This window comes from Myotis lucifugus, unplaced genomic scaffold (genome assembly GCF_000147115.1).
Source record: "Myotis lucifugus unplaced genomic scaffold, Myoluc2.0 scaffold_426, whole genome shotgun sequence".
NCBI classification, from domain to species: Eukaryota; Metazoa; Chordata; class Mammalia; order Chiroptera; family Vespertilionidae; genus Myotis; species Myotis lucifugus.
In genome coordinates this window covers 743,467-757,086 of record NW_005871474.1, presented here as the reverse complement: position 1 = coordinate 757,086, position 13,620 = coordinate 743,467, and the positions used below count along the sequence as shown (strand labels likewise).

The 13,620-nt window shown below is 45.7% G+C and overlaps 1 protein-coding gene across 2 annotated transcripts in view; it reads right to left on the bottom strand.

Annotated features, from left to right (window-relative positions):
• PELP1 (proline, glutamate and leucine rich protein 1) overlaps window positions 1-9,940 on the bottom strand; it is a 29,697-nt gene extending 19,757 nt beyond the window's left edge. Inside the window, exons 1-5 of one of the 2 annotated variants that reach the window (XM_006102776.2) lie at window positions 9,489-9,940; window positions 3,525-3,589; window positions 3,046-3,151; window positions 1,265-1,414; window positions 964-1,035 (exon numbers count right to left, since the gene is read on the bottom strand). In XM_006102776.2, the coding sequence (XP_006102838.1) occupies window positions 964-1,035; window positions 1,265-1,414; window positions 3,046-3,151; window positions 3,525-3,589; window positions 9,489-9,737 (642 nt within the window). In that variant the 5' untranslated portion in view covers window positions 9,738-9,940. The remainder of the gene's footprint in view (window positions 1-963; window positions 1,036-1,264; window positions 1,415-3,045; window positions 3,152-3,524; window positions 3,590-9,488) is intronic. The other variant, XM_023744065.1, reaches the window with a different exon arrangement.
• Window positions 9,941-13,620: the final 3,680 nt, after the last annotated feature.

The following is a 13,620-nucleotide window of genomic DNA, read 5'->3' as shown; positions in this document are numbered from 1 at the left end:
AGAAAATAAAAAAGGAGAACTTTCTTTTCCTTCTTGTGTCCCCTTTCCTTGGATTTTTTCCTATATCCGGGAAATAGCGAGCGGGAAAGGATATATGCATTGCTTGGTTCATCCCACTCCATCTCTCCCCTTCGCTAAGGTCTGGATACCGCTTAAAGTGCGCATCAGTAGATGAAGGGATTAGATAAAACGTTGGATACATCTTCACGATTTCACTTCTATGCTGCTGTAATAAAGAAGGAACTCTTCCCATTGCAACAGCATGGGATGTAACTGAAGAGCATTATGCTAAGTGAAATAAGCCCAGTCAATGAAGGAAAATACCACATGATCTCACTCATTTATGGATAATAAAGACCATTAAAAACTTATGAACAAAAATAGATACAGAGGCAGAGCTGCCTCGAACAAAATGTCAACTACACGAGAAGCTGGGAAGGTTGGAGCGGGGGTGGGGGAGTAAGAGATCAAACGAAGGACTTGTATGCATGCATATAAGCATAACTAATGGACCTAAGACACTGGGGGTAGGGGAGGCCAGGGGATTGTCAAGGGCGGGGGGAAAAAGGAGACATATGTAATACTCTTTGTAATACTTTAAGCAATAAAACAATTTTTTAAAAAAAGAGCAGATGGTAGAAAAAACAGGCAGGGCACTCTAGAGGTACAGAGGAGGAAGGCAAAAAGAGGAAGGAGCCTATGGCTAAGAGCCTGGGCTTTAGCATCAGATCTAGTTTCCCATCTCTATTGATCTTAGGCAAGTTATTTAATTTCAATTTCTTCATCAGTGATGGTTAACGAGATAATGCATGTGAAGTGCTAAGAGGTGGTATAATTAAAGCTATGGAGATCAATCGTAGAAAAATCAGAAGACAGGTGCTTAGAAGTCTCAGAAATAGCATCTGAGGTAAGATAGCTACAAGGCTTAAGTTGGTGGGAAGAGGAATTGCCATGAATACTTACTTTGAGAGACCCACAAGCCCGAGGAAAATAGGTCATACATGCCTTCATTCCCTCCAGTGCTGAGAGCTCACACTGTGGGGGAAAAAGCAAGGAAGAGATGAGAGTCCAATACCCCCATAGACCGCCCTCTCCACCCCACAACCCCCAAGGTCCCTCCTCATACACTTTTTCTTGGCCCTTCCTTCTCACTTCTTTGATCCTATTCCCCAATCACTTCCCATCACATTCCTTAATCCAAGCCATCTGAGTAAGACAGGCATTAAAAGGGGCAAAGGGCGGAGGGACTGGGCAGGTGTCTCACCTCTGGTCTGAGGCCCAGCAGGGAAGTGAGAAGGCCAGGGAGGTGGTTCATGGAGATGTCCCGGAAGACTGTAGGAAGCTGGGCTGCATATCGGAGCAGGTCCCTCAGAACAACCACAGCCAAATCCATCGTGGCGGGTGGGTCCTGGGACTAAAAAGCAACAACACCCCATGCTTCCAACCTCATCTTCATGGTCACCAAGAGAAGGAATGAGAGGTATGACAACACGGGGCTTTTGAGAAACACCACAGTTAATGTCAACATTACCATCAGATCCACTAGGAATAGAGTGCATTAGAGACATGGGGTATTCAAAAGTAACGTATTTGTCTACAGAAAGAACATGTGTTTACATTTTCGTATTAGGGGTATCTGGGGTCCTACGAATGTGTTTGGGGGAGGGGGAGAGTAACAAATCTACAACTGAAAGATCTAACTGGAAGAGCTCAAAAGCTTGATTCTCCCATATTCTACCTCCCTTCAGTGGAAGAGCACTCTTAGACTAAAAAACAAAGTCTCAGCCGCAACAAAATCACTGCATCTCTAAGCTGGCTCAAACCTACCCTGGAATTCATGAAGAAAAAAACGGTTTGGGCCTGGCCAGTGGTGCAGTGGTTAGAGCATTGCCCCACACACTGAAGGGTTGTGGGTTCCATTCCTAGTCAGGACACATACCCAGGTTGTGGGTGCATGCGTGAGGCAACAGATGGATGTTTCTCATATTGGTGTTTCTTTCTCCCTCTTCCTTCCTCTCTCTCTAGAATGCATAAAAAAAAAAAAATGGCCCTAACCGGTTTGGCTCAGTGGATGCAGCGTCGGCCTGCGGACTGAAGGGTCCCAGGTTCGATTCCAGTCAAGGGCATGTACCTTGGTTGGGGGCACATCCCCAGTAGGGAGTGTACAGGAGGCAGCTGATCGATGTTTCTCCCTCATCGATGTTTCTAACTCTCTATCCTTCTCCCATCCTCTCTATGAAAAATCAATAAAATATATTTTTTTTAAAAATGTGCCCACCCAGCCGGCATGGCTCAGTGGTTGAGCGTCGACCTATGAACCAAGAGGTCGAGGTTCAATTCCGGGTCAGGGCACATGCCCATGTTGCAGGCTCAATCCCCAGTGGGAGGCAGCTGATTGATGGTCAAGCTAAAAAATGATTTTTACATTTTTAAAGGGTTGGCAAACTACCAAAGAAAAAAACAACATGCAACAGAAACCATATGTGGTTTGCAAAACATAAAAGATTTACTATCTATAAACATTTACTTCATAGGAAGTTTCCCAGCCCCAGAGCAAGACTCAGCACCATGAAAGCAGGGTCCACGTCCATCTTACCACTGTCTCCCAGAGCTTAGCACACAGCCTGCCACATGTGCTCAGAATGACTGTCGAAGAAGTAAACGGAGATGTCATCAAAGATGTAAAAGTAGAAAAATATTAAAATGTTGAAAGAGAAAGAAAGGAGTGGACAAGAAAAAAGAAATCAACCTGGAAAAAGTAGCTTTAGAGATGTCACTCATTAGAAAAGCTAATGAGGAAGAGAAACAGTCAGAGGTTACAGTGTGTGAAAGGTCAGATGAATTAAAATAATTCAGTAGTTGAAAATAGCAAAAAGCTTAAAAGGACTTCCATTTGAAGCTTATCCTCCCTACGATCAGAAAACTGCTAATTATTCTGTCCTCAGAACTAAATGTCCAAGCCACAAAGAAAACACCACATCCAGAATGGGGAACAAGGAATGGTTGGGGGAGGGGGCGCAGTCAGGGCAGCAGCTGAATCCTTACCTGCAAGACCTGCTGGATGCTCCGAAGCCAAGAGACACAGTGCTGCTGGAACATCTCTGTAGAGCTCTCCCCAACCAGCAAAGACAGCAGACAGAGGCCCTCAAACCTTGTAAGAAAGGAGTGAGTGATAACAAGGTGGAGGCTAGACTATGGAAAGCTATGTATTGCTCTTTCACACTCACTGGACTAGACTACAGCAAGACTTCACCTCCAGGTCACTGAGGTTTCTAAATCCTGAAATACTCAGAAGACTTGGAGTGAGGTACAGGCAGCAAGGAAAGGGAACAGAGATCTTCATAATCCCAGGTGGGGCTGGAATGGGTGAGATCCAGCTCAAGTGAGTTCATGAAAGAATGACACTCCCCAGCCTCCTGGGAGCGAACCTCTTGACTCCATGGGTGGACAATAACGGACAGCTGTAAGCTCACTTCCTAAGGAAACATCCTTTTGGAGGGGAAAAAAAAAGGTTAAAGACTTACCGAGTTTTGATAGAACTGAGACGTGCATTACTGAGACCCACCAACGCCCCAACAGCCGAAAGGTTCTAGAAGAAAACAGGAAAGTGAGTCAGGAATAGGATGCTAAAGGTGCAGAATTTCCCCAAGCCCTGCCGTGTCCCAGTATCTATGAAGCCTTTTCTGAAGTCCCACCTCCTCTGAGGAGAAGAGACCATTCCTCTAGACTAGAGGCCTCGGCCTTTGTCCTATCTTCAGTAGGTGACACACACAGCAGCCTGTCCTGCAGACTTTCCTCAAAGTCACGTCATGCTTGACTCCTTCTTTTACTGTCCACCCTACAGATTAGTGCTATACAGAGGACAGCCCAACTCATCCCAGCTACCAGACCTCAAAGACAGGTCTGCTTCACCGGTATATCCCTGAGCAGCACCTAGCAGGAGACATTCGTAAATGCTTGCTTTAATGGACACTGAACTCACCTGTTTCCCTTCCTCCTTCACACCCAAACAAATCCCCCTCTTCCTGTCCCTGGCTTCCTTACACCTGCTAAGAATGCCAAGGTAGACTTCTGGTCAAGATGGTGTACGAGTAAGTAAATGCTGTACTTACCTCCTCCCATGACCACATCAAAATTACAACTAAACTACAGAACACCCATCATTGAGAACAGCCTACCAGTGGTTCTCAACCTTCCTAATGCCACGACCCTTTAATACAGTTCCTCATGTTGTGGTGACCCTCAACCATAAAATTATTTTTGTTGCTACTTCATAACTGTAATTTTGCTACTGTTATGAATCGTAATGTAAATATCTGATATGCTGTATGTGTTTTCCGATGGTCGCGACCCACAGGTTGAGAACCGCTGGAACAGAAATCCTGTAACTAAGGATATACGGAAGAAGCCACAGACTGATAGGAGGGGCAGAGATGTGGAACAGGCTGGTCCCACACCCACATGTGGCAATAAAAAATCTGAAGGGATAGCTCAGCTGCAGAGGTGCCCCCTGAGGAGAGGTCCAAGCCCCACACCAGACTTCCCAGCCCAGGGTCCCAGTGCCAAGAAGAGACGTTCCCATAACTTCTGGCTGTGAAAACCAGCAGTGAGACGGAGGGCTATGGAATCCCGTGCAGAGACTTATTCAGACTGGCTCCCTCTGAACTCCAGCCCTGGGGCAGCAGCTCAAAAGGCAGCAGGGACATAGAGGGAGCAGCAACTAAATTATCTGGCTTTGGGGCAAGGGCTAGAGCAGTGGTTCTCAACCTTCTGGCCCTTTAAATACAGTTCCTCATGTTGTGACCCAACCATAAAATTATTTTCGTTGCTACTTCATAACTGTAATGTTGCTACTGTTATGAATCGTCATGTAAATATCTGATATGCAGGATGGTCTTAGGCGACCCCTGTGAAAGGGTCGTTCGACCACCAAAGGGGTCACGACCCACAGGTTGAGAACCGCTGGGCTAGACAGATAACTTTCTCCCAGACAGAAATACTGGCAGAACTTGGATAAAATATTTTCAAGGACTTTTTCCTTTATTTTTGTTAACATTTTAAAAATATGTATGGCATGGCAACTACTTAAGGGAAGACCAGGTTCCTTTCCCTCTATGTGTATGAGACTGTGATACTGCAGGCACTGAAGCCAGGCTCCTTTTTCTTTCCTAGTTCCATGTTGGCCTGTTTTAACAGAATGGGGCTATCTCTGTTGTAAGATACATGTAGCCTTGCCGAGGCCGGTTTGGCTCGGTGGATGGAGCGTCAGCCTGCGGACTGAAGGGTCCCGGGTTCGATTCCGGTCAGGGGCATGTGCCTTGGTTGCGGGCACATCCCCAGTGGGAGATGTGCAGGAGGCGGCTGATCGATGTTTCTCTCTCATCCATGTTTCTGGCACTCTGTCCCTCTCCCTTCCTCTCTGTGAAAAATTAATAAAATATATTAAAAAAAAAAAAAAGATACATGTAGCCTAATGTTTGTTAGCTTTGTGGTCTGAAGTGTTTATCTCTCAAGCAGATTCCTAAGTAGACCAAATCTTTGTTGCTAAAGTGTTCTGAGATGCATGGTTAAAACAACCTTCCTCCTCTAAGATCTACTTTTTAAGCCCAACACACCCTGTAGTTTATCAACTGCATGTGTGGCCTCTAGAAGTTAGTATGCTAAGCTGACCAACACAATGGTAGTAACTGTCCATAGGGTTTGTCTCCAAAGAAAAGGATTGTGTAGCATAGCAGAAATATAAACTACCTAGGCATGTTGTAAAGCCGTTTGAAAGTTACTCAGAGCAAGTTTTGTGAATAGAAGTGTAGTGCTCTCGTCACATTCTGCTTTAAAAAGTTATGGCAAATACAGACAAATTAAAAAGAAAAGGGAAAAAAAAGAAATACTGGCAGAAGCCATTGTTCCTTTGCTGGGCTCTTCCCTGACAGGTGCAGGCAGGCACTACCTCTGAGTCTCCATCAACCTAACACTGTTCACCCACCCTAGTAATTTCCTTACCTTGACCCACCCAACTTGCCAACCCACCCAAGTGGCTTCCAGTAGCTTTTCCATATAACAGTCCTAGCTGGTTTGGCTCAGTGGATAGAGCGTCGGCCTGCGGACTGAAGGGTCCAGGATTCAATTCCGGTCAAGGGCACATGCCCAGGTTGCAGGCTCAATTCCCAGGCAGCCGATCAATGATTCTCTCTCATCACTGATGTTTCTCTCTCTCTCTCTCTCTCTCTCTCTCTCTCTCTCTCTCTCTCTTTCTCTCCCCCCCCCCTTCCTCTCTGAAATCAATAAAAATATGTTTTTTAAATATAATAAATAAAATAACCAGTCTGTCTCGGCTCATGCTTCAGAGTTTCCTAAAATCTCACAAAGGTTCACAAACCCCAAACAAGCAGAACCTGGCTTCACCATGCCCCAACTAGCTAAGCAACCCCAAACACAGCACTAGCAGCACCTAACCTCAGTTCATAGCTTAACCTCTCCCAGGCACCTCCAAGCCCAGCACAAATGGCAACCATCTGCACATCACTTTGTAGCTCGTACCAGGGGGCTCTGAGCAGGGCACAAGCAGCAGCTAACCTTGGCCTGCACCTCCCAAGAGACCCCAAAACAAATACACCCAGTGGCCAGCTTCAGGCCACGTCAGAGCGCCACCCAACCACCTCTAGAAATGACATACTCCAAGGGCACACTCAGCAGGCATCAGTACCCTGATAAAGCAAATCCTGCTCCCCTGCGCAATGGCTCCTCCACTATAGTCACAGCCAGTCCTCATAATCAATCAGCCTGAGGATTAATCCATCTCACTGATGTACCAACAGCAATCAAGGCTGAACTACAATAAAAGGGCACACACAACCCACACAAGGGACACACCTGGAGTGTCCAGCTCAGGCGACCAGGGAGACTGTACCACTGGGCCCCACAGACACTCTACCAAGACCAGGAGACATGGTAGCTCTACCTCATACATAGGAACAAAGAGGGAAGCTGCTAAAATGAGGAGATAAAGAAGCATGTCCCAAATGAAAGAACAGAACAAAGAAACTCCAGAAAAAGAACAAAATGGAGACAAGCAATCTACCAGATGCAGAGTTCAAAACACTGGCTATAAGGATGCTTAATGATTTCAGGGGAGAATTTCAACAAAGAGATTATAGAAAATAAATATAGAAAACATAAAATGAATATAGAAAACATAAAAAAGAACCAGTCAGATATTAAGAATACAGTAACTGAAATAAAGAATACATTAGAGCCGAAACCGGTTTGGCTCAGTGGATAGAGCGGTGGCCTGCGAACTGAATGGTCCCGGGTTCGATTCCGGTCAAAGGCATGTGCCTGGGTTGCGGGCACATCCCCAGTAGGAGATGTGCAGGAGGCAGCTGATCGATGTTTTTCTCTCATCGATGTTTCTAACTCTCTATCTCTCTCCCTTCCTCTCTGTAAAAAATCAATAAAATATATTTTTAAAAAAAAATACATGGGGAAAAGTAAAGTTTCCCTTTTAAAAAAAAAAAAGAATACATTAGAGTGAATCAACAGATTACATGAAGTAGAGAATCAAATCAGTGATTCAATTCCCTGTCAGAACCTATGGGAAAGCAATGTTGGTGATTAAGCCTAGGTGGACGGACCAATCAACAGATCTCTTTTTCTCTCAAGCACCAAGCCTATTGCTTACCTTCATTACTCATCCCCACTACACTAGAATCTCTCTCAAGAAATTTGTCTTGCTTATCTAACCTAAAGATGAGGAATAGTAGCTAACACATAACGGATACTCAATAAATGTTTGCCGAATGAAAATCTATGGGGAAGCAAGGGAAACCATACAGTTCCAATACAGTACTGAAGACCCAATATCAGAGACACAAGTAGAAAAAACTCAAGGCAGGATATACTCAAAAATGTGATACATGCAATATTAAAGGAAGGAGTCTCACTTCCCACATCACCTTTAGCTTCTTTACTCAAAATTCTACTAGACTTTTAGGCACTTAGAGAAAATAAACAAAACAATAAATTCATGTAGCTCACCTTGAGGGAGGAGGGGAAAACTTGAAAAAGATGATGCAAGAAATCACACATACATAGGCAGAATACATAACCTTTCAGAAATACTTAGGAATATGAAAGGATTTAGAAGGAAAAGGAAATATGTAATCAGCTCCTGCTTCTGAAACTGGGCTGAGATAGCAGAGGCACAGCTTTGATACCCTCAACAATGAGGAGTAATGTTAATACAAGTAATAAATGAGGTCATTCCTCATGAATTTGGGGCCAAGATAATTGGACCACCCAGCGGGTTATGAAAACCCTCTTCCTGGAAGGAAGCATAGAGCTCAGAAGGTCCCATAACAAAGGCTGGACAAGAAAGACCTCGTGTACATCAGTCTCAAAGCAGGAAGCACGGGTAGAATTTGGGGGAGGACTGGGGGAAAGGCTGGAGGGCAAGAGATAGTAAAGGAACACCTTCCATAGTTAGACATGTTATATCTCCTTAGAATCAGTGGCTCCACCTGAACAAGATGGGGGTTCAAGCTAGAATGGAAGCAATGACACAGATGTGGAAAGGAGTGGACAGATCTAAAAACTACTCAGAGGATAAAACCAACAGGACCTAACAGAGTGCGTATGGAGGTGTGTGAGCAAGAAAAAAAAGTGTTTAGGATGGATGACATTTGGGTTTCTAGCTTGCAGAACTGAATGGATGCGAGATTCTACTCTTAGTATAATCCAAAGAACCCTGCTAAACTCGTCTAAAAAGCTCTACATGACCTGTCCACTACCTATCCACCTCGCCAGCCTCACAGCGCCCACTCTCTTCCCCTCCCCCTGAGCCCCAGGCACAATGCCCTTCTTTTCTGCTCCTTCCCACCACAGGGCCTTCCGACATGAACTTCCCCCTGACTGAACCACCCTTCCCATTTTCTTTCCCTACCAACCCCTACTCATCCTTGGGGGTCTCAGCTTAAACTCCAGTACCTCTAACCTAATTCTCCAGAGTAGGGTCAGAGGTCCCTGCTACACAACGCTCATAGTGTTTTATAACGTTCTGTTCAACACCATCACATCTATAACCAACTGAAGCATCCGGTACTTGGCCCTCAGTATGAGTTCAGTAAATACTTATTTGTTCAATACACATTCACTTAGCAGGAAAAAATCGCAAAAATAGATACTCCCAGAAGGAAAAAGAAGCTAAAGATCACAGATCTAGTGAGTGACGGGGCCTGGAATGGAATCCATTCGTGTGTGACTACCAATAGCCTAGCAATAGAGAAACGAGGCCCACGTTATCTCGAGTTCCTCCTCGTGGCTGAAAAGAGCGAAATACGTGAATTTCGTGCAGACTGACACCCGGATTCGCTTTCTGCACCCAACTCTGCTTCCCTCCACCGGACCACTGCAGCTGCAGCCCCGTGAACCTGGGGCACAGATGCCGCGCCCACCTCCCACCGGGGCCGCCCACACGCCGGCCACAGACTCACCTGGGCCCCGCCCACCGTCCCATGCAGCCGCAATAGGCACATGAGCCCGGGCAAGTGTGGGGCCGAACGGACCGGGGGATGCACGGGAGGAATGGTGGACCCCGCTCGCGGCTGCAGCAGCCCGGACACGCTCTCCAGCAGCAGCATACGGAGGCGCGGGCCCGAGCCCACCGCCGAAAGGCCCCCGGCCCCGCCGGGAACCGCAGCCGCGGAGCCCGCAGAGGGCCCACTGAGCACAGCTGCGGCCATCTTCCCCCGGGCTCTAGTGGTGGCGTGGCGCGGCGCGATGACGCAAACACAGCGCGACGCACGCCTGTGGAGAGGGGCAGAAGGGGGTTGTGGTCCTGCGCCTGGGATGCCCGGGGATTGGGCTCCGGGCTCTGGTGGGAGGGAGCATGCGCGGGGTGGGCGGGGTGCCGGGCGCGGGGTTTGGTTCCTGGACGGCGAAGGGCTGGCGGGCGGGCCGGCCGGGGGCGCCTTAGGAACACACGTGGTCAGGACAAAAGGCGCCGCTGTCCCGAAGGGGATGCTTTAAAATAACAGAATCCAGACACTTTCGCTCTAGGCAGCACTGACGTCTAAGGAACTGACCTCTTGTTTGAAACCATAGACATTTTAAACTACATTTACAACTACAGAACTGACACAACACGCTCCTTGCCAATTTAAAAAGGTCAGTAAACCTAACATTGGAATGATGTATAAGGCATAGAACACTATTCTACACGGTTGGCAAGGAAGTAGATTGATGCAGCCTTTCTTCTTTTTTTTTTAAATATATTTTATTGATTTTTCACAGACAGGAGGGGAGAGGGATAGTTAGAAACATCGATGAGAGAGAAACATCGATCAGCTGCCTCTTGCACGCCCCCTACTGGGGATGTGCCCGCAACCAAGGTACATGCCCTTGACCGGAATCAAACCTGGACCCTTGAGTCCGCAGGCTGACACTCTATCCGCTGAGCCAAACCGGTTAGGGCATGATGCAGCCTTTCTTGATGGCATCTTGCTAGTTCCCGAGGCAGTCTCTTTCATCCGACATTTACTCATTCAACAAATATTTATTGAGCACCTTTTAAGGTGCCAGGCACCATTCTAAGTGATGAGAATAAAATAATGAAGAAGACAGTACCCTTCTAGACTGAAGAGATAGTCAATAAATAAGAAAATAAATAAATTTTGTATAGAGCTATGTGTTATTTAAAAAATAAGCATGGCCCTAGCCGGTTTTGCTCTGTGGATAGAGCGTGGCCTGAGGCCTGAAGGGTCCTGGGTTCAATTCCGACCAAGGGCACATGTGGGGGTTGTATGCTCAATCCCCAGTAGGGGGCGTGCGGAAGGCAGCCGATCAATGATTCTCATTATTGATGTTTCTATCTCCCTCTCCCTTCCTCTCTGAAATCAATAAAAATATATTTAAGAAGAAAAAAAGAACTGCCTTATATTTGAGAAGACCACTGGTTGCTGTGTGGAGAAGGGACTTAGAGGGCTAAGAGGGAAGCAAGGAGAGCAATAAAGAAGCCACTGTGACCTGGTCAGGTGGCTCAGTTGGTTGGAGCATCACCCTGTACACCTATCAGGTTGCAGGTTTGATTCCCAGTCAGAGCACATACCCAGGCTTCAGGTTCGTTCCCTGGTCAGGGCATACAGGGGAGACAACTGATCAATGTTTCTCTCTTTCTCTCCTTCCTCTCTCTCTAAAATCAATAAAAAAACATATCCTCCGGTGAGGATTTAGAAGGAGGAGGAGGAGGAGGAGGAGGAGGAGGACAAGGCATTGTAAGAAGCTATCATAACAGGCCAGGTAAGAGAGGATGGTGGGGGGAAAAAATGAAGATGGTGACTGGGACCAAAATGGCACTGGAGATAGAGAAATAGAGGAAGAAAGAAAAAATAACCCAATGGATTCATGTATTTTGGAGGCAGAATGCCAGGACTTGAAGAAGGATTAGATAGAAGGCAGTACGAGAAGAAAAAAGAAGACCCTTGCACTTCAGCCTTGAATTTGACTTTTAGTATATTCAAACTAGAGCCCCAATGCACGAAATTCATGCAAGGGGCTTGGCCCTCAAAACCCCGGCTTCATCCAGAAGGTCGTCCAGAAGGACGTTCAGCTGTCTTTTCTAATTAGCATATTATACTTTTATTATTATAGAAGATTAAAGAGCTGATGCACAAAATTTGTGTAAGAGTAGGCCTTCCTTCCCCCGGCTGCTGGCACCAGCTTCCCTTTGGCACCCAGGACCCGGGCTTCCCTCCAGCCACTGGCAGGCACCCAGGACCCAGGCTTCCCTCGCAGCCCCAGCTTTGTCCAGAAGGTCGTCTGGTCTAATTAGCATATTATGCTTTTACTGGTATTATTTTAGATTATCTTTGTGCACAAACTAGTTCCATTGTTCTTTTGATGTGCATTAAATTTATAGACAATTTTCAGATAAATTAAGTTTTTAAAGAATTTTTTAAGTATTTATTGATTTGAGAGAGAGAAACATCAATGTGGGTAACATCGACTGGATGCCTTGACCAGGATGGAACCTGCAACCCAGGCATGTGCCTTGACTGGGACTCAAACCAGCGAGCTTTTAGTTTATGGGACAATATTCCAACCAATTGAGCCATACCAGCCAGGGCAAGAAATGACATCTTTATAGTAATGGTTTTTCTCAGTTAGAATAGGGCATATCTCTTCCATTCTTCCTGGCCTTTATTATCTTTCTAAAGTTGTCTTTCTACTAGTATCTTTCAATACAATAGTTTTCATTCCATGCAGACCACTTACTTTTCAGTTCCAAAAGCACTTTAGATATGTAGCAATAAAGATCTCATTACCTTTCTGGTCATGACCCTTTGACAAAAGTGATTGATGAGTCTACAAGAAATGTTTAAATATTGAAATAGGTCAGTGGTTCTCAACCTTCCTAATGCCATGACCCTTTAATATCTTTAATACAATAGTTTTCATTCCACGCAGACCACTTGCCTTTCAGTTCCAAAACCACTTTAGATACGTAGCAATAAAGATCTCATTACCTTCTGGTCATGACCCTTTGACAAAAGTGATTGATGAGTCTACAAGAAATGTTTAAATATTGAAATAGATGAACAGTGAACTTAGAAGTTGGTGAGAGAACTGAAGATGGGGAAGTGGCAGCTGGTGGGCAAGGCCTGTGTTTAAACCTTAAAGATGATCTCATGCCCTGACTGGTTTGGCTCAGTGAATAGAGCATTGGCCTGCAGACTAAAGGGTCCCAGGTTCAATTCCAGTCAAAGGCATGTACCTTGGTTGCAGGCATATCCCCAGTAGGAAGTGTGCAGGAGGCAGCTGATCAATGTTTCTCTCTCATTGATGTTTCTAACTCTGTATTCCTCTCCCTTCCTCTCTGTAAAAAATCAATAAAATACATTTAAAAAAAAAGATTATCTCAGACCATGCCATGTGGCTCAGGGATTGAGCATCGACCTGTGAACCAGGAGGTCACAGTTTAATTCCTGGTCAGGGTATGTGCCTAGATTGGGAACTCGATCCCCAGTAGGGGGCATGTAGGAGGCAGCCAATCTATGATTCTCTCTCATCATTGATGTGTCTATCTCTCTCTCCCTCTCTCTTCCTCTAAAATAAATAAAAATATCTTTAAAACAAAACAAAAGAAGATGATTTCAGAAACAGTCTTGTGTGTGTTACTTTTTGTTGCATACAAAAGTGGAGGGGGGAGTGTGAAGTTGTTTCATTTGGAGAAGATAGTGAGAGTATGGAAAAGGAGATGGAAGAAATACTGTAGCTCCTTAAATCCAGAATGTCAGTCATCCATCCTCCTCCCAAAATCCAGTCAATTTTGCCCTAGAAATAACTCGTCAGTCTGGCCTCTCTTCTTCCCTCCACTCTGTGGTTCATCATCTCCCCTCGATTAGTTTTAGGCTACAACAGCCTTGCCACACTCCCTCCACCCTCCACATTGCCCAGAATTATCTTCCTAAAAGAGAAATGTCATCATGCCACTCCTTTGCTTTAAGGAACACTACTGGGTCCATGTGTCCTCCTCCAGAGAAGCGCCTCGGTCTCATTCCTTTTTACCTGTTATACAAAACCCTTCACACTGTTCCAGTCTTCCTTCTCAGCCTTCTCTCTCCTGCT